At 35.2% G+C, this 26,487-nt stretch overlaps 1 protein-coding gene across 6 annotated transcripts in view; it reads right to left on the reverse strand.

Annotated features, from left to right (window-relative positions):
• Positions 1-6,850: 6,850 nt before the first annotated feature.
• USP45 (ubiquitin specific peptidase 45) overlaps positions 6,851-26,487 on the reverse strand; it is a 65,348-nt gene continuing 45,711 nt past the window's right edge. For 4 of the 6 annotated variants that reach the window (XM_045843337.1, XM_045843339.1, XM_045843336.1 and 1 more), the window contains exons 11-17: positions 24,622-24,713; positions 23,249-23,305; positions 20,558-21,227; positions 18,334-18,431; positions 15,389-15,475; positions 11,390-11,543; positions 6,851-10,547 (exon numbers count right to left, since the gene is read on the reverse strand). In XM_045843337.1, coding sequence (XP_045699293.1) covers positions 10,417-10,547; positions 11,390-11,543; positions 15,389-15,475; positions 18,334-18,431; positions 20,558-21,227; positions 23,249-23,305; positions 24,622-24,713 — 1,289 coding nt within the window. In that variant the 3' untranslated portion in view covers positions 6,851-10,416. Of the gene's footprint in view, positions 10,548-11,389; positions 11,544-15,388; positions 15,476-18,333; positions 18,432-20,557; positions 21,228-23,248; positions 23,306-24,621; positions 24,714-25,145; positions 25,170-26,487 lie in introns of those variants that run through there. The other 2 variants (XR_006786154.1, XR_006786155.1) reach the window with 2 other exon arrangements.

Genomic DNA, 26,487 nt, shown 5'->3' on the forward strand with positions numbered 1-26,487 from the left:
TGCTTAGTGCGCCTGGAGTAGCATTTCAGGCTGGCCACAGTCTGGTGCGAATTTCTGAAGTGCTCTGGTCTTCGGTTTCAGAGAGCGCAGCCAAGGGCTCCGCCTCAGGGAGACCGGACATTAGCGAAGTGGCCAGTCTAAATGGTAGCGATGGCGGGGACCTTACATGACCCCGAAGCAGTCACTCTTTGTTAACCTCAAAACATCGCGCCCCCTTCCGGGGACACTTGCTCAGCTGAACCTCACCCAGCAAGTCCTGATATTTCGTTCTTTCCCCCATGACTTTTAAAGGAAAAGTGATGGTAAAGTCCAGTTTCCATCTCTCAACTACAAGATGGCCACCTAAAAGGACTTACGAAATGCAATTCTTCACTTATGCCATGCAGTCTTCAAATAAAATACTTGATTTCATAATGTTTTAATATGAAACAATGTTCAAGTATAAAAAGTATCGGTTGACAGATTACAATCTACAAGTTATAAAGTTTCTTGCTGGGTAGTAACATGAAACTTTGGTGTGATTGGAGAAAGTACACCAAGTATCTAAATTGTTTCAGTGGGAATTGTGCAAAAGGAATAGCAAATCACAGTAGAAATAATATAGTAAGAGTACAAATAGAGTTATATTGCTATATTGGGTTGGCCAAAAACCCATTTAGTGTTTTCTGTAAAATAAAAAACACATTTTCCATTTTCACCAATAATTTTATGTGGATATTTTTAGTATGTCAGCTATCTCCTGGGTGATATGGCGATTGTTCTCAATGTCTCCATTTGATCGCTATCAACTTCAACTGGTCTACCGGACTGTGGAGCACCATCCAGTGAGAAATCTCCAGAATAAAACTTCCCAAACCACTTTTGACACATTTGATCAGTCACAGCACCTTCTCCATACACTGCACAAATATTTGTTGACGTTTCAGTTGTGTTTTTACTGTTCTAGAAATAGTAAAGCATAATGTGTAAATAATGTCACCTATTTTTTTTCATCTTCAATGTTAAAATAGCTACACAAAAATTCATCAACTTTGGTAAGTTTTCGTTTTAATTCAGGCTGATATGACAGGTGTCAGAAAACAATGTAACAAAAGTCTTTCCAATAAGGTTAAAGACAACTAAGTGCTACTACAGCCATCTTAGGGAAAAACCAAATGAACTTTTTAGCCAACCCAATAGAATGTAAATATAACCCTGGCTGGTGTGGATTGAGTAATGGCCTGTGAGCCACAGGGTCACTGGTGTGATTCCCTGTCTAGAGTACATGCCTGGGTTGCAGGCCAAATCCTGAGTAGGGGGTGTGCAAGAGGCAACCACACATTGATGTTTCTCTCCCTCTCTTCCTCCCTGCCCCTCTAAAATAAATAAATAAAATCTTTAAAAATTTTTTTTAAAAAGAAGGTAAATGTAGATATGAGAATATAGGCGTCGTCTGCATAAAATTCAGTCTTTCTTAATAAAGCACTTTAAGCCCAGGTAGTCCTGGATCAGATTTAGAAGGAACTTCTCAACAGCTGAAGATCTGCCGACCAAATCCAAGTGGCCCTCCAAATAAAACTTCATCTTGGTAGAAGAGTTCACTAATTACACCAGGCAACACAATGCTGTGAGTGCATGAAAATACTACTGAATGAGAAATTCCATTCCTTTGATCCTTACCCCTAATTTCCACTTTTCTCTCTCTCACACACACAACTACACACAGTACAATATGCTTTTTAAAAATCACTTTATTGATCTCTCGTTTTGCTCTGTGATTTTCTTCATTTTCCAAGTTTTCTGCATAGGCTCTGATTTTCAAGTTTATTTTACTGAGGAACACCCTAATCAGAGAAATGTTCTTTCTCTGTAAAACCTGATTGCCCTAGTGAAACTTTCATATGTTCCTGCTTCCTATAATCATCCCACAATTGTTTGCTTCTTTCCCTAGTAAAGTTGAAGCAATTTCCTGATAAACTTTTTCATCTCTGCTTTTCAACTGGCCAGCATATTATATAAATAAAAATTCAACAAATAAATTTTTTGTTGAATGATTGAATAAATATTTTGAACAATGACCCCAACATGGGCCAATACTTTTGGAAACCCAATGCTAAATTTTGTCCCTTGTGTCAGTTTCATGAGACACTCAGCAATTACTGTTTTCCAGACCAGGAAATGAATTTTAAAGCCCCATTTCCCTTTCCCTCACCACTATCACCTAGGTTGCCCCATAATGTGATGATCTGAAGGAGACATCAGATACATATATTTCAATAATAAACTTCCTTAGAATGTTTTTGGGTTCAAGTGTTTGTGCAGCTGCCATGTGTATGATCTGCTGCAGTCTGGCTCTGAGTACCTTGACCAAAGAGTGCTCAGCAGCTTCACCTTGTCACCTTGCCAGTCTCCACCTTCTCCTCTCTCTCTCTATCTCTCTCTCTCTCTCTCTCTCTCCCTCCCTCCATCCCTCCCTCCCTCTTCTTCTCCCTCCTTCTCTTTATTGTTGTTCAAATGCAGTTGTCAACATTTTCCCACCACCACTCCCTGGACCCGTCTTGTGACTAACAATTAGCAGACTTTGTAAACTCAGTTTAACTTCTCCAGTTTTCAGAGTACTTGAAGTAGATAATTCAAGAGGATATGTTCAAGTTAGTACTTTGCATTATTAAGGAAACAAGTTATACTCAAGGTAAAAAGGAAAAAAAAATAAATGAGATTTTGAAGATTCAGAATTTGGAATTCCTGCTTCTCAAAAGGTAAACCTTTACGATGTTATTAAGTTTCATATTGCATTCATCTTAAAACTTAAGAATAAAAAATATTTAAAGTTGTGTTATATATATGCCACAGGGTATCAATCAGCTTTTAAAAAGAAGTAAAATTTTAATACATACTGAGCCATGGATGAACCTTGAAAAGATTATGCTAAGTGAAACAAGACAGACACAAAAGGTCACATTGTTTGATTTCACTTACATGAGGTACCCAGGACAGGCAAATTCAGAGAGAAAGTAGCATAACAATTGCTGGGGGTTGAAGGAAAAGAATTGGAGAGTTATTATTTACTGGGTACAGAGTTTCTATATGGAATTAGGAGAGGGTTCTAAAAATGAATGGTGATACTTGTACAACATTATGAGTGTACTTAATGTCATTGAATTGTGCACCTAAATGGTTAAAATAGTACATTTTATTATATATACTTTTTACCACAATAAAAATAAGAGGACAAAAAGTATTTAAAGCTAATATGCTACAAAAACAAATTATTACAAATTATAACTCTTTTAATTCTTAAGTACTATTGTTACTAAAGACCTCCTAAAAAGTAGTACTTGGCATAAAGAAGTGTGAGAAGGATATAAAATAATAATTACTTCAGTTATTTAACAATGAACCAAGCTGGGCTTTATACAGGGAATGGCCATTTAGACCAGATTGGAGAAAGTAAGGTCAACCTACCATGTTCACTGACTGGCATATTCTTACCTAAAATCTTTTGCTATTCAAAATGTTGTACTGTTTCTGTACTAAATTCATTTGTATGATATTGTAGACATTATTAGTGTTCACCAATATCTGATGCTCCACATATGTAACACACAGAAGACAGCATCTTTCTAAACCTCCTCAAAGTTAGGAAGGACTTTGTCAATTAGTTCTGGCCAATAAGTTGTGGGTTAAGTGATGACTGTCATTTCTGGACCTGATGCACTGTCACATCAACCAAGAAGGCTACATGTTTCACATAATGCAGCTAAGTTTGGTATATCTCCTATGAGCCTGGATCACTGAGTTACCTCATGGGAAACAGAGGCCAGAAAGAGTCCCAAATCAGCAAAAGGCTGCATGATTGCAGAATAAACTGCTAAGACTCTGAAGTCATTTGTTAACACAGCATTAAGTCTAGCCTATCCTGAAAAATACAGATATTGGTCATGGGAGTTGGGTGCTGCTCAAAGAACCAAAAATATGTGGCATTAGCTTAGAGGTTTGTTAGTATACATAGAAACCTAATATTAGAGGCTAGAAACATAGCTCTTCACATTATACAGTGGTAAAACATTTGATATAACTCTAACCAACAATAACCTGGGAAGGGAGAAAATGTAGATAGTGAGGTTTCAACAAGTGAAAAGATTGAAAAATAAGACAGTGCATATTGGGTGCTATTGGATGCATTTGGCAAGGTTATAAGAATGGAGCTCAGAAAGGAATGGTTAATTGGTAAACCTAAAATGCGGAAACAGAGATAACCAGAAATTCTGAGCTGTGCATGGTTGTATTTTCAACTCCAAGCAGAAGATAAACTTGAGAAAGACTTAAGTGACAAAGGATCATTAAAACTCAGCCTTGCAGCGAAGATCATAACTACAAATATGGACTTCATATTTATTTTGCAATTTTTTTCAATGGATTAATTAAGGGTGTGGAACCTTAATTTTTCTCCTCACTTGGGAAAAATAATGCCTGAAGATGAAAATATGGTTAAGTGGATTGCTCTCCCATCACAACTTATAGACAGAATATACTTGCTGAAAAGTCAGTAGAGGTATGGAGGTAGGAAATCGGAGAAATATAGGCAACCCAATAACTACTTGTCTTAAAAAAAATGGCATGGTAACTAGCATGCGAATCTGACTGGAAGCAGATAAAAGGCCTACTTTAAGAGTTGTACTGAAAAAGAAACTACGAACCTTGGCTAAAAGCATTAGTGATTGTTCTGAGCTTTAAAAACAAAACAAAACAACATCAGCCCCCAATTGTCTAGGAAACAGACTAAAAAAAAAAAAAAAGCTGTGCAATTCCCAAGGATGGCATGTTCCTCAGGTGCCATTCAGATGTAGCCAAGGAAGACAATAAAAATAAGATCCTTTTAGAAGGTGGCGAGAATGTGGGAGAAGGAATTCTTAGTTAACAGAAAAAAAGGTCTAACCAGAAATATTCCCCATGCTCATGGTAAGAGACCCTGACAGTATTTCTGTTCTTCTTCCCCTTCTGAATATTTATTGTGGTTATGGTTTTACCATTCCACCACTGTACAGTAAGGAGGTGGAACTATCCTTTTGGTCCCTGGGTCTCCAGACCACTGCAAGCAACATCCAGACCTGACCTAGTACTCTTAAAGAGCGCGGTTTTAGGGGAATAAAACTGCCTGGGTGGGACTTTGGGGCTGTATCCCTCAAGAAGAAGTCACTGTATTTTATTCCATCTGTAGAAAGAAGAGTGAGCAAGCATTTTTTTAATGTGTGTGGTTTAATTTTTTTTACCTTATTGATTTGAGAGAGATACATGGATTTTTTTGGTTTTACTTATTTGTGCATTCATTGGTTGCTTCTTTGTACGTGCCCTGACCAGTGATCAAACCTGTAACCTTCGAATATCAGGTCAACATTCCAACCAACTGACCTACCTGGCCAGGGCGGTGAGTACTTAGTGACTAGAAGGTGGATTTGTGAGAGACTTCTGGTGCACTCACACACCCCATTCTTTTTTTCTGAACCCACGGGAGACATGCTCTTTCCTACCCATCCTGCCCATCCCTACTTGCAATTAGGCAGGGACATGTGACCACTTCTGGCCAATGGGTTGTGAATGACACATCCAATATGAAGAATTTAATTGCTGGTGCAAGACATTTTAAGGCTCCTTTTGCCTGCCATAGTGGGGAGGCCTAGTATTGAAAAGATAGAACTACAAGACAATCAGCCTGGATTAAAGAGTTATCATTTGGAAAACATTTAGTTGCCTGTACAGATAGTCAAGACTCGCAGTGGACTCTGGGTAAGAAAGAAGTAAACTTTTGTTGTGTTAAGCCACTGGGATGTGGAGTTATTTGCTCCTGTGTCATAGCTTTATCTATATACAAACAGGAATGCAAACATTTTGGATATTGCTGCTTGAGTGCAACTTTAAAATTATATGAAAATGGTCTTCAGGGGATTCATGAACCTCTGAAATTACATACAAAAATCTGGTGCATAGGTTTTTCTGAGAATTTTCATTCCCATCTTCTATACTGCCATTAGCAGGAGAAGGCCTGAAAATTAAAACCCTCCTCTTCCCCCAAAACTGATAGCTTCCCTTTGGGACTAGTAGGACCTTAACTCCCATATGGCTCTGTGGGTAATGTTGCTTGACTTTCCTCCACATCATTTGCCATTTGATCACCTTTTCCTCACTCTTCTCTTTTTAAAAATCTTTTGAAGTTAATTGAGAGAGAGAGAGAGAGAGAGAGAGAGAGAGAGAGAGAGAGAAACATTGATCAGTTGCCTCTGGTACATATCCCAACTGCAGACTGAATCTGCAACCTAGGCATGTGCCCTGACCAGGAATCAAACCCACAACCTTTTGGTTTACAGAACAGTGCTCCAGCCAGCTGAGACACCCAGCCAGGGGTCCTTACTTTTCACTTCTTGGAATGCTTATTTCCTTATTTCTTGGAGAGAGTTCTGTTTCCGGTGTTTAGTTCTATATCCCAAATGCATGTCACACAGCAGGTATTCAATAAATACTTACTAAATTATTGAACAAATTGAAGATAGGCTATAACTTTCATCATAATCTCAAACATGAGCCAAAAAAGGTTAAACACAAATACACAGACAAAACATTACCTAATGAACTATTCTGACTAAATACTCAAACATTTTGAGAAACATATGAAAGGATGAAGACCTACCGATGGTACATACTGAAATATGAGTAAAAGTGGCCCATTATAAGATATTTAATTCTAAAACACTGTAGTTCTAAAATATAAAGAATATTTGGAATATAGCTAAGTAAGTAAATACAACATTGATAGATAAAATATTCTGTCAATAATGTGCACTAAAAAAACTCCAGGACCAATCTTAAAACAAAGTAAATGAGAATTTAATATTTATTATGCATGTTTATACAGGAATATTGAAATAATGCTCAATAAGTTAATTAGCTATTTTCTAAAAACACTGACAAAAAAAATAAAGATAAAACAGTAGGAATGATGTATTATCCAATGTTACTCAAAATTAAAAATATAGTTGTCTTTTAAACAGATTTGAATCGATGAATTTTACATAAACAAAACATTTTAAATATCTAAATATAGTCTTTCTCTATGCATTATGTAATATATAAATGCTCAATTTTACTGCACATATTTGGTTTAAGCTTATTTATCATGTAACATGCAGATAAATAAATTATGAATATAAATCTAAGAAAACTAGGCAGCATGTTATTATATACTACAAAAATTAGAAGAAGGTGATATATTTCACAACTTAATCTTCAAGGAATTTTATTGAACTATTGTATAAAATCACTGAGTAAAATCACATGCAAGCAAAGAGCTATTAAATATTATATTGCAAAATAGCTCTGTTGGCACATTTAAAATAAAAAAACAGGTATCAAATAACTGCTCTGAGAACCAACACCAAACTAACACTCTCCTTGGCCACCCAAAAATGTGGTCTTCACATCAAGTTTAAAAACATTAAATGACAAAATTGTAAATATAGACATATACTTGAGTATGTCAAAAATATTTACATAATTGGCACATAATCAAAATTTTATCATTTTAAATATGGAAAAACTAGGGGAAACTGGGATTAGACATACTTTCTAATCCAGTTTTGAAATAAAGCTAGTGAAACTCCTCTGCTTTACTTTTTAAATTCACTTGGCCAAACATTATGGTCAGTGTTTTGAGGATCTGTAAACATTCTCACTTATTTGTACTGTTTCCTGAGGTTATCTGGAAACTACAGTTATTATAGTAGCTCCACCATTTTGTACCCCTGCAAATGTGCTTTGAAATATTCAAAATACAAACAAAAATTTAAATGCAGATCCATGTGTAACTTAACATACTTTTTCCGTTTACAAAGCTATCATTAGAAAATTCTTAGGTTTCAAAAAAAAATTTATTACATTATCAACAAAGCTGGAAAAGCATTCATAAATCCTAGGCCATAAAAAAAAGATTTTAGAATTATCTCATTTAACATTTTGGAAATGAAAAAGTATTTTTATTTGTATGTTACTCATGGGGTAATGTCTAACACTTACATAAGCCTCTCCATTTTAAAATGTGTTAAAATAATGTCAGCACAGTGCCTGTCCGACAGCAGATATACATAATGAGTAAATGTGAAGTTACAGCATAAAAACTACTGCAGTACTTCAGTACGGATGTAATGTTCTGAAGCGACAATATATCACTCACTTAATGAAAAAGCAGTTTGACTGGCACTCAGAATAAAGCTTTAAATATCTCCTGTTTGATGAGCACAGCACTGGTGCATTTCCTGGCATCCAGTCAGTAAAATGAGGAACTAGGAACTTTCATTGATTCTGGCCCTTACTTATCACTTACCATCTCTGACTTTAGTTGTGTAAGGGACAAGCCAAAAGGCAACAGAAAAGAATGCTCTTGTTTCCCTTCCTTTCTCTCTTCCTCTCTACTTCCCTCTTTCTCTTTCTACTATCAATGATAGAAGAAGGAGGTGACCATCCAATGAAAAATGCATGCCTCTTAATAGTGTCCTTTCTAGGAGAAAAATGAGGTTACAATATTTACATTTGGGGTAGTGAATGGTAACTGTTGTTACCAAGATGTCTGACTTGAATAAAGACATTTAGTATTTCTCAAAAAAAAAAAATTCACTACTCTGGAACTGAAATCTTCAATGTTAATGAATTACAATTAAACATAGACACTAATTTAAACACTGTTTAAACCACCTTTTATAGGACAAACAACCTGAGTTTGCAGATTAATCTATATTTCTCCATCATCTCACTGTTAAAAATCAAGAAAATTACTACTATTGAAATTGCAACAGCTTAAAAATAGAATTTGTGCCATGATACTTTTCAGTTGTTCATTTTGTATATTATTACCATCTTTAACAATAATCACAATTCCATTCATCCATGTATCAAAAGGCAGCACTAGTAACCTTGATAATGTAATGTATAACCAGAGTCTTGGTTAAATATTTTCGCAATTATCTCCAGCCTCTATTCATATCCTTCCTTCCCAAGTGAAGAGTTAACTAGAACTAAGTACTTAACCCAGCACCTGCCTGTATGTAGTATCTTCACTGGTATTAATGATTAGGATGCTTTGATTCAGTAAAGTGATACCAAGGTAGCAATTATTTTTAAAATTTAAGCCCAAGTAATAGTAATGTTTTCCTGCCAAGCTTTAACAGCTTAATAATTTGTATTCTAGAGGAAAAACCATCATATCTTTTTTTAAACCATCATACCTTTGCAATAACTTATTTAAAAAGAAAATCACAAATGCCAACTTCATGCCCCATTAAAATAAAAGCTAAACTCACTTGAACTTATTAATGATGCTTGTTGAATACCAAGGGGTTGCAAAACCCTAAAACCATGGTTAATACTTACTGATTTATAGCACTAAAAATGTATTAGACTTCTTTGTTAAATATAAGAAGAATACAATTGTCTATCATTGACAAATTTGGTAATTTATATTTCAAAGTTATCCTATGGTTTCATATGGATTAACAACTTCTACTTATCAATTCTGCATGTTAGAATTATCTATAATTATAGTTTGACCTTGGCTAATTATTTGCAAATTATCCTCAACTCTACCATGAATAGGTTACATGTATTTTCCTATGTCTCAAAACTTCAAAGCTAAGCTAATCAATATATTATTTGTAAATCCATATGACTGAAGTTATATTGATACCTTTTTATATGGCTGAATTATACAAAATAAGACAAAGTCACCATGTCAGTTGTGCAAGGACATGTGATAACAATGTTACCCATGCAACAGCATACATATACCACCGGATAGTCCTGAGATGATTTTAAGTGAACTACTACATGAATGAACAATTTTTCTTTAATAGTTACATATTACTTTAAGGTTTATTATAAAAAACACAACTAGCACATAAAATGTGGAATATGCTCAAAATAGGGCTATGGTTAAAAAAAGTAAAGCTAAAAATAAGGTAAAAAATTTTAAGTAAATAATGGCATGGTAAATACATATATATCAGAAAGGTGGCATGTGACTCACATCTGGGTAACACTGTTTAAGGAAGGATCTGACTTAGCCAACATCATTTCTGAATGCTTATAATAATAATCTACATCATAAAGGCATTTCCTCTACTACTGGAAATTCTACTTTTGTTCCAAGACACACAATTTTTTAAACATGTGTTTACATTTATTTTAAAAATATATATTTGGAAGCATTGACTAAATTTAATTTACTTTAAGCGGATTCACCAAAAAGGTAAAAATGTTCAGGAGCATTTGAGGGACATACTACTCCTACAGAAGAGAAGAGACTACAAAGGCACATTGCGTATTATGGTTATCATTGCAGCATTTAAATAAAAGTGATCTAAATAATCATCACCCTTAACAATGAACAAATAATTAAAATATTCTTTCATAAAAAAGAAGATATGCTTGTGCACTAAGTGCTCTTGATTCTGGAACCACCTGCACATAAGTGTCACTGACATGGACCCACTGGCCTGCCAATTCACTATCCGGTTCTTTCAAACCTAAAAAAACAAAACAAAACAAAAGCATCATTTTACAATAAGTTATGTTCTTACTCTGCGTTATAAGCAACAACATATTCACCACAAACTATATTTATCTAATGCTAAATCTTACCACATAAGTCTGTTTCTTCCTGTTTCTTCTAAAAAGAACTAACTTTCAAACCATTGACATTACTATCATTTTACTTTAAAAGTCTAGTGAAATATTAGATAGCCTTGTGAATAATGTATTGTTTGAGGAAAATCATTTTCACTAAAACAGAACAAAAAACAAAGTTAGTTTGCAGATCCGTAAGCAAAGTCAGCAAACTTTCAATTTCAACTCTATTCTGAGGTCCTGATATGTCTTTTTTTAAGAGATTTTATTTATTTATTTTTACAGAGAGGGGAAGAGAGGGAGAAAGAAGGGAAATGAAACATCAATGGGTAGTTGCCTCTTGCACACCCACTACTGGGGACATGGCCTGCAACCCAGGTATGTGCCCCAACTGGGAATCAAACCAGCAATGCTTTGGTTCAAAGGCCTGTGCTCAATCCATTGAGCTACACCAGCCAGTGCTTCTGATATGTCTTTAAAAACTTTTGTTAAATAAAATACCACTGGCACTGCCACACATGACTTAACACCCTGAAAAACTGTGTCACTTCACGTCACCTACCAGGCTACAGTCTTATATTTAAGATTGTTTAAGATTATCTAGTACTCTTAAACATATTATTCACTTAACATAAACAAAGTGAATGCACTTCAGTTATCCACGAAATAGCTTACCTCTAACAGAAAAGGAAGAATAAATTCATTTGTTTTTTAAGAATAAAATAAACTTAGGATAACATACCAGGTACACTTTTCTTTCCAGTGACATGTTCCCATAATTTCCTGGAGGGTGTTCTCACTTTCACGTACGCAGTGTAGTGACCTCCTCTCATTGAGCCACTATGTTCCACTATGCCATACAGACCATAGAGAACTTCCTCTCCCACATGTACATTCTTTAGACAAAAAAGTAATACATAGTGAAATATTATTGTAAGGAAAATTAAGTCAAATGCACATTCTACTTAACATAAGAGAATAACTTATTAAAAATTTTCCATACATATTAATTAGCCTAGAAAAATGCAAATGCTTGACAACATCCTCTGTTAATAGGCTGTGGGAAAAAGGCATTCACACACACCATGGGTGGGAATGCAAAGGGGTACAAATTGCAAAAGGGGTGCATTCTCTATGCTGGAATATTTAATGTTATCAAGCTAAATTATATATGTATTACTCTTAGACTTATCAATACTATTTCTAGGATTCTATCTCATAGGTACATTAGCAAAATGAAAAAAGATATGCACCACACTACTAATTGCACAATTGTTTATACTATCAAAAAATTAGAATAGGCTCAAATGTCCATAAATTGAAGACTAGTTGAATAAACTGTGATGCATCCATACAACAGAGTATCATACTGCTTGAAAAATGGAGTGCAGGCTATCTCTAGATACTGCTTTGGAATAATCTTCAGGGGATATAATGGTAAGAAAAGGGTAAGAAGAAAAGATACATATTGTAAGCTATGATTATTTAAGAGGGGATATCCATATACATACCTATCTGTTTATATTTTTTAAAAAACTAGTAGACGAATAAACCATGATTTTTTTTAACAATGTTTATCTATAAAAGGAGGGAAGAAATGGGTGAACAAACATGGAGAAAAGCTACACTTGTTTGAATTAAACTTGCTTTGTACATTTGATACATTTGACTTTGGAACTTTGTAAATACTTACACAATTATTAAACAAAATTTGAATAATTTAAATTTAAAAAACAGTCCCTAAAATAAAGATTAAAAAATTAAGCAACTGAAGAATATGTCCAATTGGTGGCATAATCATTCAGAGAGGTCAGTCAGGTAAAAAAAACCCAGAAGCCAACCTAAGTGGCTTTCAGTAGCCAACAATATAGATCCATCAGACAAATATACCAGTGTGTGAATAAAAAGAAGAGCGTAGTAAATTGAAACATATGTAATGTGTTTAAATCCATGAATTCATAATCATAAATTAATTAGTCACAGTTCAAGGATGCTAGTGAACCAATTCATTATTCTGCAAACTGGTTTAAAGGGAGGGTAGGAAAAGAATTGAGCATTTACCCTCTCTTTTCTTTCTTTCAATTTTATTTATTTATTTATTTGTTTGTTTATTTCTATTTATTAATTTTAAAATGTTTAATATATATTTTTTAAGATTTTCTTTATTTATTTTCAGAGTGGGAAGAGAGGAAGATAGAGAGAGAGAAACATCAATGTGCAGTTGCTGGGGGTTATAGCCTGCAACCCAGGCATGTACCCTGGCTGGGAATCGAACCTGTGACACTTTAGTTCGCAGCCCACGCTCAATCCACTGAGCTATGCCAGCAGGGCATATTTCTTTTTTTAAAGATTTATTTATTTATTTTTAGAGGGGGGAAGGGAGGGAGAAAGAGAGAGAGACAGAGAGAAATATTAATGTGTGGTTGCCTCTCACGTGGCCCGCAACCCAGGCATGGGCCCTGACTGGGAATCGAACCTGTGATGCTTTGGTTCGCAGCCCAAGCTCAATCTATTGAGCTACGCCAGCCAGGGCTATTTATTAATTTTTTTTTAGATGGGGGAAGGGAGGAAGAGAGGGAGAGAAACATCAATGTGGAAGAGATACATTGATTGGTTGTCTCTTGCATGCCCCCAACTGCGTACCTGGCCCACAACCCAGGCACGTGCCCAAACTGGGAATCGACCTGGCAACCTTTTGGTTCACAGGCCAGCACTCAATCCACTGAGCCACACCAGCCAGGGCTATCCTCTCTCTTCAGTAGGAACTATACCATAAGATAACTAAACAGATGAAAAGAGTATCTCTTTATATACTAGTTTTCTAGCTAACAAATTAAGAAGGAATGACAGAATTAGAATATCACCATTCTGTAATTCTTAATGAACTCCTGAATATAACATTGCATCATTGGTTGCTATTATAAAAAGATAACTGGCATTCTGTGCCACCTGACTAAACACTTCCTATGAAATAGCCTTGCCAGAAAAAAAATTATAAGATAAATAAGGAACATCAAACCTAAATCTGTTTAAGCCTTTCCACATCCAACTATCCAGCTACCTATTTATAGTAAATAAAGAGGACAGAGGAATAATCATCAAAATCTAAATTAGGAGAAACTACTGTAAAGATGGCCCAGTTTCTTCAACAAATAATTTGTGAGGAGGGAATTGAAGGGGAGAGAGAAGGGAGAGGGTAACTGTATAATAAAAGAGAGTAAAAGACATTATCCAATTACAATGTGTAGTTCTTCTTTGGATACAAATTCATTTATGATATAATTAGAAATAAATACACTAAATGATATGATATTTAAATTGTCTATTTGTTTTAGTGTGAGAGTAGTATTGTGGTTATATAAAAATGTGAGGAGTGATTCTTATCTTTTAGAAATTCATAGTGAAATATTATGAATAAAATGATGCTTCAGCTTTGGCAGGGTGGCTCAGCTGGTTGGAGCGTCATCCTTGTACACCAAAAGGTTACGGGTTTGATTCCTGGTCAGGACACATACCTAGGTTGCACATTTGACCCCGAGTTGGGGGCTTCTACAGGAAGGCAACTGACTGATATTTCTTTCTCACATCCCTGTTTCTCCCTTCTTCTAAGATCAATAAACATATCCTCTGGTGAGGACTGAAACAGTGACAGTGACAGTGATAGTGATGGTGACAATGACAGTGATAGTGATAGTAATAGTAATAATATAGGAGGAGTAGGTACACGAGCATGTGGATGGGGCAGGACTGGCCATGTATCTAAGGTTTTAGGGCCAGGTGGTGGGTGCTGGAGGTTCATTGTACAGTTCTGTGTACTTTTGTGCATGTTGGAAATTCTCTAAAATAGGTACTTTTAAACCATTTTTCATAAATTTAATATAGAACTTGTTAAGTTTCATATTATTTACCATCCTATCAAATTCTGTGAACCTTAATGTTAATAATTGACAGATAGTGCTGTATTCCACACATGAACTAGATTCACCAAAAAATTGCGTTTAAGATATTTTTGTTTTGATTGATCACTATATTAAAAATATTAAATTCAGTAAGCATTCTCCTACATGCCACAATGCCTGGACTGCTAATCAGCAATCATGAACAGGACAAGGTGTTGCCTAGAACTGTTTGGTTCCCTCGAGGAAGTCAAAATCATCTATTTCACCGGCACAGTTCCAATATGTAAGTACAAGCAATTTTTATAATTGCTTTCTATATTGCTCCAGTCTGCTTTCTATATCTAATTTTTAAAGTTTTAATAATTTCAAAGTACCATACTCATCTGACAAGTACACTATTCTCAACAGTGTACCTGAAATGGCATGAAAAAACAATGTATTAGTTTACTGATTTGCAAAAGATAACTCCACAAATGCGAAAACTACTGCCATGTAAGCATATTGTCCACAAGGAGCAGAAGAGGACACAAAATCTGCTTACTTTTCCCAGCAGTGGTCTGCTTCTAGCAGTATTTACAAGTGGCTTTAATCTTCATGACCCTTAGGTCTCATGCTTTATGCATCTTTTTTGACTTTCCCTTAATCTATCTCCCAAAAGACAAAAGTCGTACTCAGTGTGTTACATGTTCCACATTTTACTGATTTCCCTTCACTAACTATAAAATTCCTATTCAGAGGAGCTTATTTTTTACACAAAGAAAAGCATGGCATAACAAACAATCATAGAGTACTGCAAGTATATTATTTGCAAGTCAACTGAGTATTTTGATAATATACTATACCTTACAAGTAGCAGAACAGAATGGTGCTAAATCAAGTATCAGTGGAAAATCTACATGTCTGTTTACCTTTCGAAGACTCAATCCAGCCTAAGAAAGACCAAAAAAAAATTTTAATCCAACAAACCCAATCTAAATCATTGTTTGTTAATTAAAACTAAAAGATGAATCCTAGAAGTTAGGTTTTTTCATAGATATAAAAACATGATTAATGAATAATCCAAAACTGGTATATGACTAAGTTTTTAATTAGGTTCCATAAACTGTTTCAGCAAATATCATTTATTTACATGTGCATTTTTACCACAAACAATATGGGAATAATGACTTTCACTGTGGTTTTCAACACTTAGGGAAAAATAAATTCAATGTAGTAAAAGCTAAGTTGCTGATACATATGCCACCATAAAAAGATATTCAACTGAAGTCAGGGCCTGGTGGCCTAGGCCTGACTCGATGACTGGTCAACACCCATTGCCTACATAGCACCTCATCTAGATCAAGGAAGAAAATGGGTATAAATGGATTAGATTAGATCCTTCTCAGCTCTAAAATTCAGTAATATTTATTTATTAAAACAAAAAGCCAGAATTTGAATACTCAAATAATTTTATCAATAAAAGTAAATATTATATATTATATACTGTATTTTTTGGACTACAAGACGCACTCCCCCCAAATTTGGGAGGAAATGGGGTACCTCTTATAATCTGGATGTAGCTTACCTGGCTTGCTGTGGGGGGCAGGGGGGCGGTGGAGCAGGGTCATAGGAGACAGGAGCAGGGTCACTGCTGCATTTTCCTCCCAAATTGGGGGGCGGTGGGTTGTCTCATAGTCCGAAAAATAAATAAAAATGAACCTTGTCCTGACTGGTATGGCTCAGTGGGTTGGGTGTTGTCCCACAAACTGAAAGGTCACTGGTTCAATTCCTGGTCAGGACACATGCCTGGGTGGTGGGCCAGGTCCCCGGTGGTCTGGGGCATGCAAGAGGCAACTGATTGATGTTTCTCTTGCATATCAATGTTTCTTCCTTTCTCCTTCCTTCCTTCCTTCCTTGCTTCCTTGCTTCCTTCCTTCCTCCCTTCCCCTCCCTCCAAAAGTAAATTAATAAAATCTTTTTTAAAAAATGAACCTTCATATTCTTAAATAAGCTCTACTTCTTTCTCTATTTTTAATTTCCAAGGGCAGAACTTGAAAAATGTACACTTTGCATTATTTAATAATAGTTAAAAACCAGCTGATAGACTGCCAAATGTATTGAGTAGGAAACCCACAAATAGAAACTCCACTGGAATCAGAAGATCCTTAATCTGAAATATTTGAGTAGACAAAAACTAATAGATGTAACCTTTCATGCAAAGCTTTCACGACTTACTTCAAGGACATAATTTTAATGTGAATCTGTTGCCTTGTTCTTACCTTTCTTTAAAGAAAAAAAAAAAGCTTATTTTTGACCAAAATATACCCACTTATTTGTTTCTTCAAGTGATGTTTAGAGGGCCTAACATAATATCTGACATGAAATTATGAGGTCATACCTTAGGGGTAATTATTTAGTCTGTATTCAATTTGCTTTCCTTGTTTTTCTCATCAGGTGATCTCTATAAGCACCCAACACCAGCACTGTCTGAGAACCTCGCAGGCTGATGTGTCCTCTCCCCAGATATTACTTAGTGGTTCAGAAACTACCCCACAATAGGAGAGGCTTTGTAAAGGGCTTTTATAGAAGACAAATCTCTTTATCTTTTCTTTTTTGAATTAATTTTAAGTATATATTTTTATTTAGTTTTATTATTTTTATCTGCATCCGAAGACATGCTTATTGATTTTAGAGAGAGTGGGTAAGGGGGAGAGGGAGAGAAACATTGATGTGAGAGAGAAATTGATTAGTTGCCTTTGTATGTTTTTGACAATTTGCTTCATAGAATTAAAACAGTTTATCTGAAAATAGTATTGGGGTATAGTACAGAGGGTAGCTATAAACTTTCATTTCCTCCGTTATTTTTCTTCCCTAAGTCCTTTATTGAATAATACAGCCCCCTTCCCAACTGATTTCAGATGACTTCATTATCATAACAAAAGAGCTTTAAATTATACTTCATGTTTTATTTGACAGTTCTTTTTTATTTTTTTATTTTAATCATTGTTCAAGTACAGTTTTCTCCCTTTTACTCCCATTCCAGCCCACCCACCCAACCCTCCCCACTTCCCTCCCATTACCACCCTCCCCCTAGTTTTTGTCCATGTGTCCTTTAAATTTGTTCCTGTTATTTGACAGTTCTGACCACACTGTTTTACTGATTATAGTTTTATTTTAAAACAGGTATTCTAAAAATTTCCCTTATAACTTTTGCAAAAATGTTTTAATATTTTCAATTATTCATTCTTCCAGAGAAATGTTAAAATAATTTATCAAATGCAAAGTAAAAAAGGTGAGATAATGCACTGAATTAAAAATATAAAAAAATTAGAGAAAAACCTGATGTGTTTCAAATATTTCAGTCCCCTCCCACTGCAGAGTCCTACAGGGGAGGTGCCTGCCCTGCAGTCCTTTTCCTACCAAGTCGGAGCCGACCACACCCAGCCCTCACAGGCCCCTGCTGGGATCCTGAGAGCCCAGAAAGCTACGTGCACTTTGCTATTCCCCTACTGCTAAGCATTCTTTTATTTTTGTTAAGCGTTCTTAAGAATTCTTATTTCCCATTGACACACACTAACAAACACCCACCCCTTGGGTTCCTACCATCCAAATCTTCAAACACTGTGAATGAAATGATTTTAACTAGAAAAGTCTTGTAAACTATTATGGCTGAAAAGTAGTAAATTCCATATGACAAATTTTTAAATTCAGTAAATTAGTGCCTAATCTTTGACAGTATTTTATAAGACTTAGGGCTCTACAAAACATCTGATGAAAACTACAATAGTGTTACTAAAGGGACCTTTACCTGATGGAATCTTTTAAGATGGAGTATTAGGATAACTGGAACAGAAGAAATGAGCAACTGCTTCCTGGCATTAGTGTAAATCCCCTCTGCTTTCTTTTCTGCATAAAATGTAATGAATTTATTTGTAAGGTTACATTTTATCTACCATATAATATAGTCAACATTTATATAGAAGCACCATGTCACATTTTTATAATATTAAAAAAGAAATTAGAATGAACTATTGATATATGTAACAGTATGAGTGAACCCGAAGACATTATGCTAAGTGTCAAAGAAGCCAGAGACAAAAGACTATGTATTATATGATTCCATTTACATGATATGCTGGAGAAGACAAAACTATAGGGAAGAGAATCAGATTAGTAAATGCAGGGACTAGGCGATGGGAGAGGGGATTAACTGCAAAGGGGCACAAGGAAACATTTTGGAGCAATGGAAATGTTCTATATCTTGATGGTAGTTACAGGACTGTATATGTTATCAAAACTTATCAAACTGTACACATGAATATTATAGAATACAAATTATATACTATATATGAATTCTATTATGTGCAAATTCAATAAACTAGATTTTATAAAAAAGGAAATAAAAAAGAAATTGGCCCTGGCTGATGTAGCTCAGCGAATTGGGAGTGGGCCTATGAACCAAAGGGTCATGGGTTGGATTCCCAATCAGGTCACATGCCTGGGTTGAGGACCAGGTCCCCAGTAGGAGGCGTGCTAGAGGCAACCACACATTGTTGTTTCTCTCCCTCTCTTTCTTGTTCCCCTCTCTCTAAAAATAAATAAATAAAACATTTTTTAAAAAAGAAATTAGACTTCTGGTTACAGGGTACCTCTATTCTTTACAAAACCATTAAACTAAAAGATTTCTTTTAAGGTGCACACACACACACACACACACACACAAAGGATTGGTGCAGTGACACTTGCTACACAACTTTGGAAGCCAGAAAGGAGATGGACTAGTAGTGACTTAGGACAATGCCCTCTACCCAAAGACCACCAGGAACACACCTGTAGTTGATGATACTGGCTCAGTATTTATTGCAGTAAAGGGAGAGCTTGTATCATGAAAACCATGGAGGATTTCAGGAAGAGGTTGTTAGAAAGGACATGATAGGATTTGAATGTGACCAATTACATATTTAACTTGGATTAATATAAACTGGTATTTCTCCTCTGATTTAGACACTTCCTTAATCACTTGTTTATTAATCATGTCTTTGTCCTGATGCTTTGACAACTTAAGCGCATCTTTCATAGGCAAACCAACCAATCCAAAACCCATATCCCATCTACCTTCTTTATTGAGGTCTTAAACTCTAGGCCACTACCCACCTGCTCTAATCACATGTTAATCATGGTACCAGGCAGCCCCTATAGCCCAGAGGCCATTGAAATGATTCAAAACTAGTCAGTCTGAAACCTGTTTGCCCTGCCTTGCCCAGCCCTTCCCTTGGAAACCACAGTAAAGGTTCTTGTCCTAGTTTCTCCCATGGTTGCCTCTGCCCCTGATCAACCCTGGTGCCTCCCCACATGCCCCTCTTTTTGGGAACTATAAGTAACAAACTATCTTCAGTGGCAGCTGTACCCCGATCTGTTGGCCTCACCATCCCTGAATGATAATAAAATCTGTATTTTGAAAAACTAGTCACTAGGAATCTGAGTATTCTCTCCATTTAATCAAGGCTAGAGGTGCACTGAAAATTTCCTACTTGACAAGTCCCCTTTTTTCCATTTTTTCTAGTCAATTATACATACTTATTATGTTGCTAGCTTGATAATATACAATTATTTAAAACTTTCAAATGTATATCTTATTATGACTTAATACTAGATTGATGAGATTTGTGAAGCACATTAATCTCATCATTAATCTCACTAATGATAACATTTTAAGTTTTAGGAAAATTTCTTCTGAGAATATCTGAGATAGCTGGTTCCCTGAGATAAAATTATGTGGATTTGCATTTTCAGGGCACAGATGGATACTTCCTGTTCTCCAATTAATTTCAACAAAATTCTATTGACCATTTATTTTGCCTAGTCAGTGTCTTCAGTGCTGAGTTACACAAACAGGTATACAAAGAAGGCAATCCCCACCTCTAAGCAGCTCAAGTTTAGAGACAAGATGCTTAGCTTCTTCTCTTTGGGATCTAATGCCAACTAGTCATTATCAGATAATCCATGAAGACAAAAAATAGCTAAATACTTACCTGCAGAACTGGTTTCCCTTTGGCACTTCTGTTTCTTTTCAGTACAGTTCTCACATAGAAGCTTGTTATTCCCCATTAATAATTCCAAAGATGTAAACTGGTAGAGACAAGACTGAACTGAACATTCTTTAGAAGTAGTTACATAGCTCTGAGAAAGGGTCTGAAAAGCATTTTGGGGGCTGGAAGACATCATATGCCTCCCCTCTGAAAAATATAAATTATTTGCAAGACTTAGTGGCTGATTTTCCTCATCAAAATCTCTATCTCCAGTTACAGTGCTGCTTAAATGAAGTTCAGAAATAGCATCAGCCACATCCTCATCACCACTGTTGGTCTCCTTGCGGGGTGTCTCGCACACTGAGGGATGGTGATGCCCATTTGTATGCACCCAGCAGCCACTACTGGATCTTGGCAACAGGGTCTTCTTAGAAGCACTTTCAGATTCCGAAGCCTCACTGTCAGCATCGACACTACTTTCAGAATTGCTGGCTTCTTTTGTACTGCCGTCAGTAGGGTTTTCAGTCAGAGGTGACCCAGTGTTCATGATGCTCACGAACACTGAAGAATCCCTGTTCACTTCAGAGTTTCTGTTTTTCCGGTATATGACAACAGCTTTATCTTCTCCAGATGGCAATTTCCTTGTACGTTTTCTGCCATGAATTAGTTGATGCTGTAAGTTGACAGTGTTTTTAGAGAAAAGAATCTTATGGACTTACTGAAAATAAATGCCAGTAAGTCTTACTTAAATGTTCTATAATTATTAAATAAATACTATTTTTAGTGCTTCTAAAACCCACTTCCTAAATCTACATAAACTACAACCAGTAGAAGATATATAACAAATAGTACTAACTTAAAAATAAACCTTTACACAAGAAACCAACAACAGTTGTTACCCATTTGCAGAGAGGAGAACAGAACTTTTGTGGAACAGAGCTGTGAGGGAGGCATTTCAAGTGCAAATCTTTGCATAATCTCTGTAGTCTTGCCACTTAAAAAACCTTCTACATAGTAAATTAGATCTGGTCATATATCAATTTGCCAAGTAAGTACAAATAATAGTATCTAAAAAAGTTTTTTAATAAAGTGAAAATTCAATTTTATTTCTTTAAATTCATATGGGATAATTCAACAACCAGGTATGTCCCTAGTGAACAATAATAATGAGCACATACGACAGACATCAATGGCTGGTGACATCACAGAAAGAGACATCGAACGTGGCATGCACCTCCTCGATAGAAGCATACACTGCCACTTAAAAGTTTTCTCGTCAAAAATTAAATCATCAAACCTGAACCCAGTTGGGCCTCTCTATCTGACTGCCTTGCAGACAAAACCAAGGGGATAAACAGGCACCTGTTAACATGTGAATGCAACAGCAAAATGAATTACTGTGGAAGTGAGAATGTGAGAAACTGATTTGAAAAAAAAAGACCTGATTTCTTCAACAAATAAATTGCAAAGGAAAAAAGCAGGGGTGGAGGGGGAGGTTAAAAGAGATTTAAGAGACATGGCAATCAACTACATTCTATAGCTCTTTTTTAGATAATGAATTCAAATACACTTTAAGAAGCAAAAACAAAAAGCAAGTATTTATGAGACAACTGTATAAATGTAAATAATGACTGAATATTGGCACAATTACAAAGTTAATAATATTTTTAGGTATGATAATGGTACTGTAGTTATGTATTTTAAATGAGTATTTATCTTTTTACCCTGGCCAGGTGGTTCAGTTGGTTGGAGTGTCATCTTGTACACGGATCCCCAGCCAGGTGCATACAGGAGGCAACCAATGGATGTATCTCTCTCACACCCATGTTTCTCTCTCCCTTCCCACCCCCTTCCTCTCTCTCTAAAACAAAAATAAATAAAATGTGTCCATGGGTGAGGATTATTTAAAAAAATTAAGGAGCATATTTTAGAGATACACATCAAAGTATATGATGTACTTGGAATTTATTCCAAAATAATCTGGGGTGTGGAGAGGGAGAATGTGAGATGTAGGTTAAAACAGGATTGATCAGCCGAGAGCTGATAACTATGAAGCTGAGAAACAGGTATATGGGAGTTTATTGTACTATTTCATCTACTTCTGTATAGTTTTGAAATTTTTCATAATGAAAAGTTTTAAAAAGCAAAATACATATACATATAATACATATTATATACATATACAAATACATATAATCTTATACATATCTCACAAATACATATAATCTTACATTATCTTTAGATGAAGAATGCTTCCTGGTAGTGCTACACTGATGAATATTTCCTATAGTAATAATACCACTGTACTGACCATTATCTGTCTTCTGTAAACTTCTATATTTACTCATTCTTCCCAAAAGTACAGGTTTTGAAACCTATATGGATGCCATGTACATAACACAAAACTTTAGGAAATAAATTCTGGATATAACCTACTTTTTAAAATTTCTCATTTGAAATATAATTTTCCTAACATTAATTCTCAAGATATAAAGCATAAGGATTTAAATTCCTTGAGAATAACTTTATCATACTTTATGCATACATATGCTAACCCCAATATTATACCGTACAAACTCAACTAATGTATATAAAAAATGACTCAGATATCTGATAATATACTCAACAAATGTCTAAGTATATGAATAAATAAATGCCCTTCACAAAAGTCTTATTAAGTTTTTTTCTCCTTACCCTTTCTTCTATTATAGGAAGTGAAATATCAATAAAAGGATCTTTCACCATGGAAACCTTAAAAAGAAAACATATTGAGAACTTCAGGTAGAGTTCTAACATAGACAATGTGGTTTTATAAAGGCTTAAACAAATCAGACTTCCCAGGCCACTTAAAATTTTAAGTTAAAAAAATTTTCCTGGCACCAATAGCCATTTAATGGGGTATAATAGCACATATATAATCAAAACAAGATATCCCAAAACTTCAAGAAATGCAACCCTGTTGAATTTTATAATGTTGTCAATATCACAATGTCAGTAATATTTAAAGTAACTTCAAAATAAACTATGTTTAATAATAATGATTAAATGAAGACAGAAACATATTTGGGGTGGAATTAGTACCATAACATAAATAAACTATAAAAAAGCCATGAAAAAAGGCAGAAAGTTTGACTATGTTTTGTAGACTCTGTAGGATAATTCTGTTTTAAAAGATGCTCTCTAGCTTGTGAGAGAGAAATCAATATCTATGTCAAATATACTACAAATTGAAGAAATATCTCATTGACAGTCTGTGCTCCCACATGACAGGCTAGAAGGAGATATAATACACAATTCTGAGTGTGTGAGGCTAGAGAAGGTAGAAAGGCACTCTGTAATCTGGGTCAGGAGAATGTGCATAAAGACTCTCTTTCATAATAAAATCTGATGAAAGTGTAAACCTATCATACTCTAAGTCTTATGCTTTCAGAAATATTCCTTATCAAGTGGTAGAAAGCCTATAAAAGCTTATACATCTTTAAACTGTTAGCATTCCACCCCATCAAATTAACACTAAATTCAAATATGAGTCAAGTCAATTTAAAAAAAAAAACAACAAGTTAGATCACCCTAGGTTATGTTACTACACTGAATTATTCCTGTTAGAATTACATTTCAGGGCAATGCACACAGGGTGGGGCAAAAGTAAGTTTACAGTTGTGAGCATTCAAAAGAGTTTGTTCTTGTATTATAATGATTATGTTATCTTCATATGACCAATTACAAACCTATTTTGCCCCACCCTGTAGTTACATAACAGTTATCCTCATCACAGACCCTTTTATTTCAATCCAAACAGGTAGTGAACACATTCGAGCACATTCAAATAAGCTAAGAGAACTTCATGGGTTTCTCAGGAAGAAAAATAAAATACCATTTATTTTTTAAATTATGAATTATGTTTACTTTCTAGGAATAAAGGATATATTTTAAGAAGATTTTAAAAAACCATTATGTAGTCATCTGTCACAAATAAACACACATGACTGCTGATAAGCATATGTGAAAGAAATAAAACAGCATGACTGTAAGCTAGTCCAGGTTGAAGTGAACTTCCAAGTACCTACATTTGCACATTCTTCACACATGACTGTGCTAGTCAGTTCACCAATAAAGATCCGATCTATGAAATTCATTTTCACACCTTCTCTTCCATATGCTGTAAAAATAATACTTTTTAATACAAAAACGCATGTCAACCATCAACCTTACAATGTAACATGGTTTTTTCTGTTGATTCAAAAGAAATCCAAGACAGATGTCCAGTACCACATTTAATAATGAATTTTACCATGTGACATTACATCTTTCTCCTTTACAACTCTATCAGAGAAAATGTGACTACCAACTACAGTAGTTTTCAAGAAATAACAAACTGCTCTTAAAAGGTAAAATAAGTAGAGCAATAGCTGTGATTCATACTACGTCTCAACTGCTTTCATTAAATCCTTCACGGCGCCCTGGCTGGCGTAGCTCAGTGGATTAAGCATGGGCTGTGAACCAAAGTGTCGCAGGTTCGATTCCCAGTCAGGGCACATGCCTGGGTTGCAGGCCATGGCCACCAGCAACCGCACATCGATGTTTCTCTCTCTCTCTTTCTTCCTCCCTTCCCTCTCTAAAAATAAATAAACAAACAAACAAATAAATCTTTTAAAAAAACACTCATTAAAAAAAATTTTAAAAAAAATCCTTCACAGCTTCTGTGCCTAACCCAGAGGTGGAGGGATGGAAAAGGAGGTGTGCCTTTAGGGCTGCAGAGGCCAGGACTACAACTGTGGAAATGACAGGGTAGTAGAGACAAGTAGACACAGCACAGCGTAAAGAAGTAATGTGGCAATGAATAACTCACTTATATCCGTAACTGCTTAAGTGTCAAATTTTTCTGTTTCTTTGAAAAATATTTGTAGATCCAGGGAAGTTATGCCTATGATTTGCTTCAAAATAATTTGGGGTTGGGGGAAAAAAACAGATGAAACCTAACACACCGTGAACTGCATGTAGTAAGTGAGGTGATGGGTACATGGTACATGGAGCTTCATATTCTATTCTCTCCACTTTAATACAGGTTTGACATTTTCCTCAGTAAAACAGTGGGGGAAAATGTATTACCAATCTATTCACTCCTGTTTTGAACTTCTATCTTTTGGGGTCTCTAACTTCTAAAACATTGTATTTTCTACCTTTTAAAAATGTTATTTGAAGCACTGAATGACAGAGCAAGTATACCTGGATATATCAATAAACATTTATTAACTATAACTATGAGAAATTATGGTAAACTAAGATGCTTCATTAAGAAAAATTACACAAGGGATTAACTATAAAAAAATGATTTCAAAACTGGAAAGAAATGAAAAATAAAACTGGGCAGTTATTCTAAGTACACACTAGATGGCACTATCTCAAAACAAAAGTGCATGCTTGAAAATCTACATTTTAAAAAACCTTGAACCCGTAACTGTATATAAGGTTTCAGCATATATAATCACAATGCATATTTGCTTCTAAATTATAGACATATAATGTGCACATACAACAAAAGCGCACACTACAGTGTGCACTACAACAAAATACAAGCTACAAAAGAGAATAAATGAAATACAAATAATATTTTTGAGTGTCTCCCCAAAATGACTTTATACCACCATTAGTTAATATCTCAAGGCAGAATATACATTTAGGACATGGTAAATCACTAATAACAATGGAATATAAACCCATACTTAAATGTTTTAAGTGATCAGCTTTGATTAGGTAGTCACTGTTTTTGCCTCAGATTTTGGCTGATGAAGAGTTAACACTAGGAGTAAAACAGGCATATACGCTTGACCTATTAGTACTCTCTTCAATAAATGGTTCCATTGCAGGAATCTTTGGAGCACTTAAGCATTTTGTCCAGCTGGAAAGTCCACTCAACCAAGCACACCTAACTG

This window comes from Phyllostomus hastatus, unplaced genomic scaffold (assembly GCF_019186645.2).
Source record: "Phyllostomus hastatus isolate PE091 unplaced genomic scaffold, TTU_PhHast_1.1 phas_contig_40, whole genome shotgun sequence".
In the NCBI taxonomy this organism is placed as follows: domain Eukaryota; kingdom Metazoa; phylum Chordata; class Mammalia; order Chiroptera; family Phyllostomidae; genus Phyllostomus; species Phyllostomus hastatus.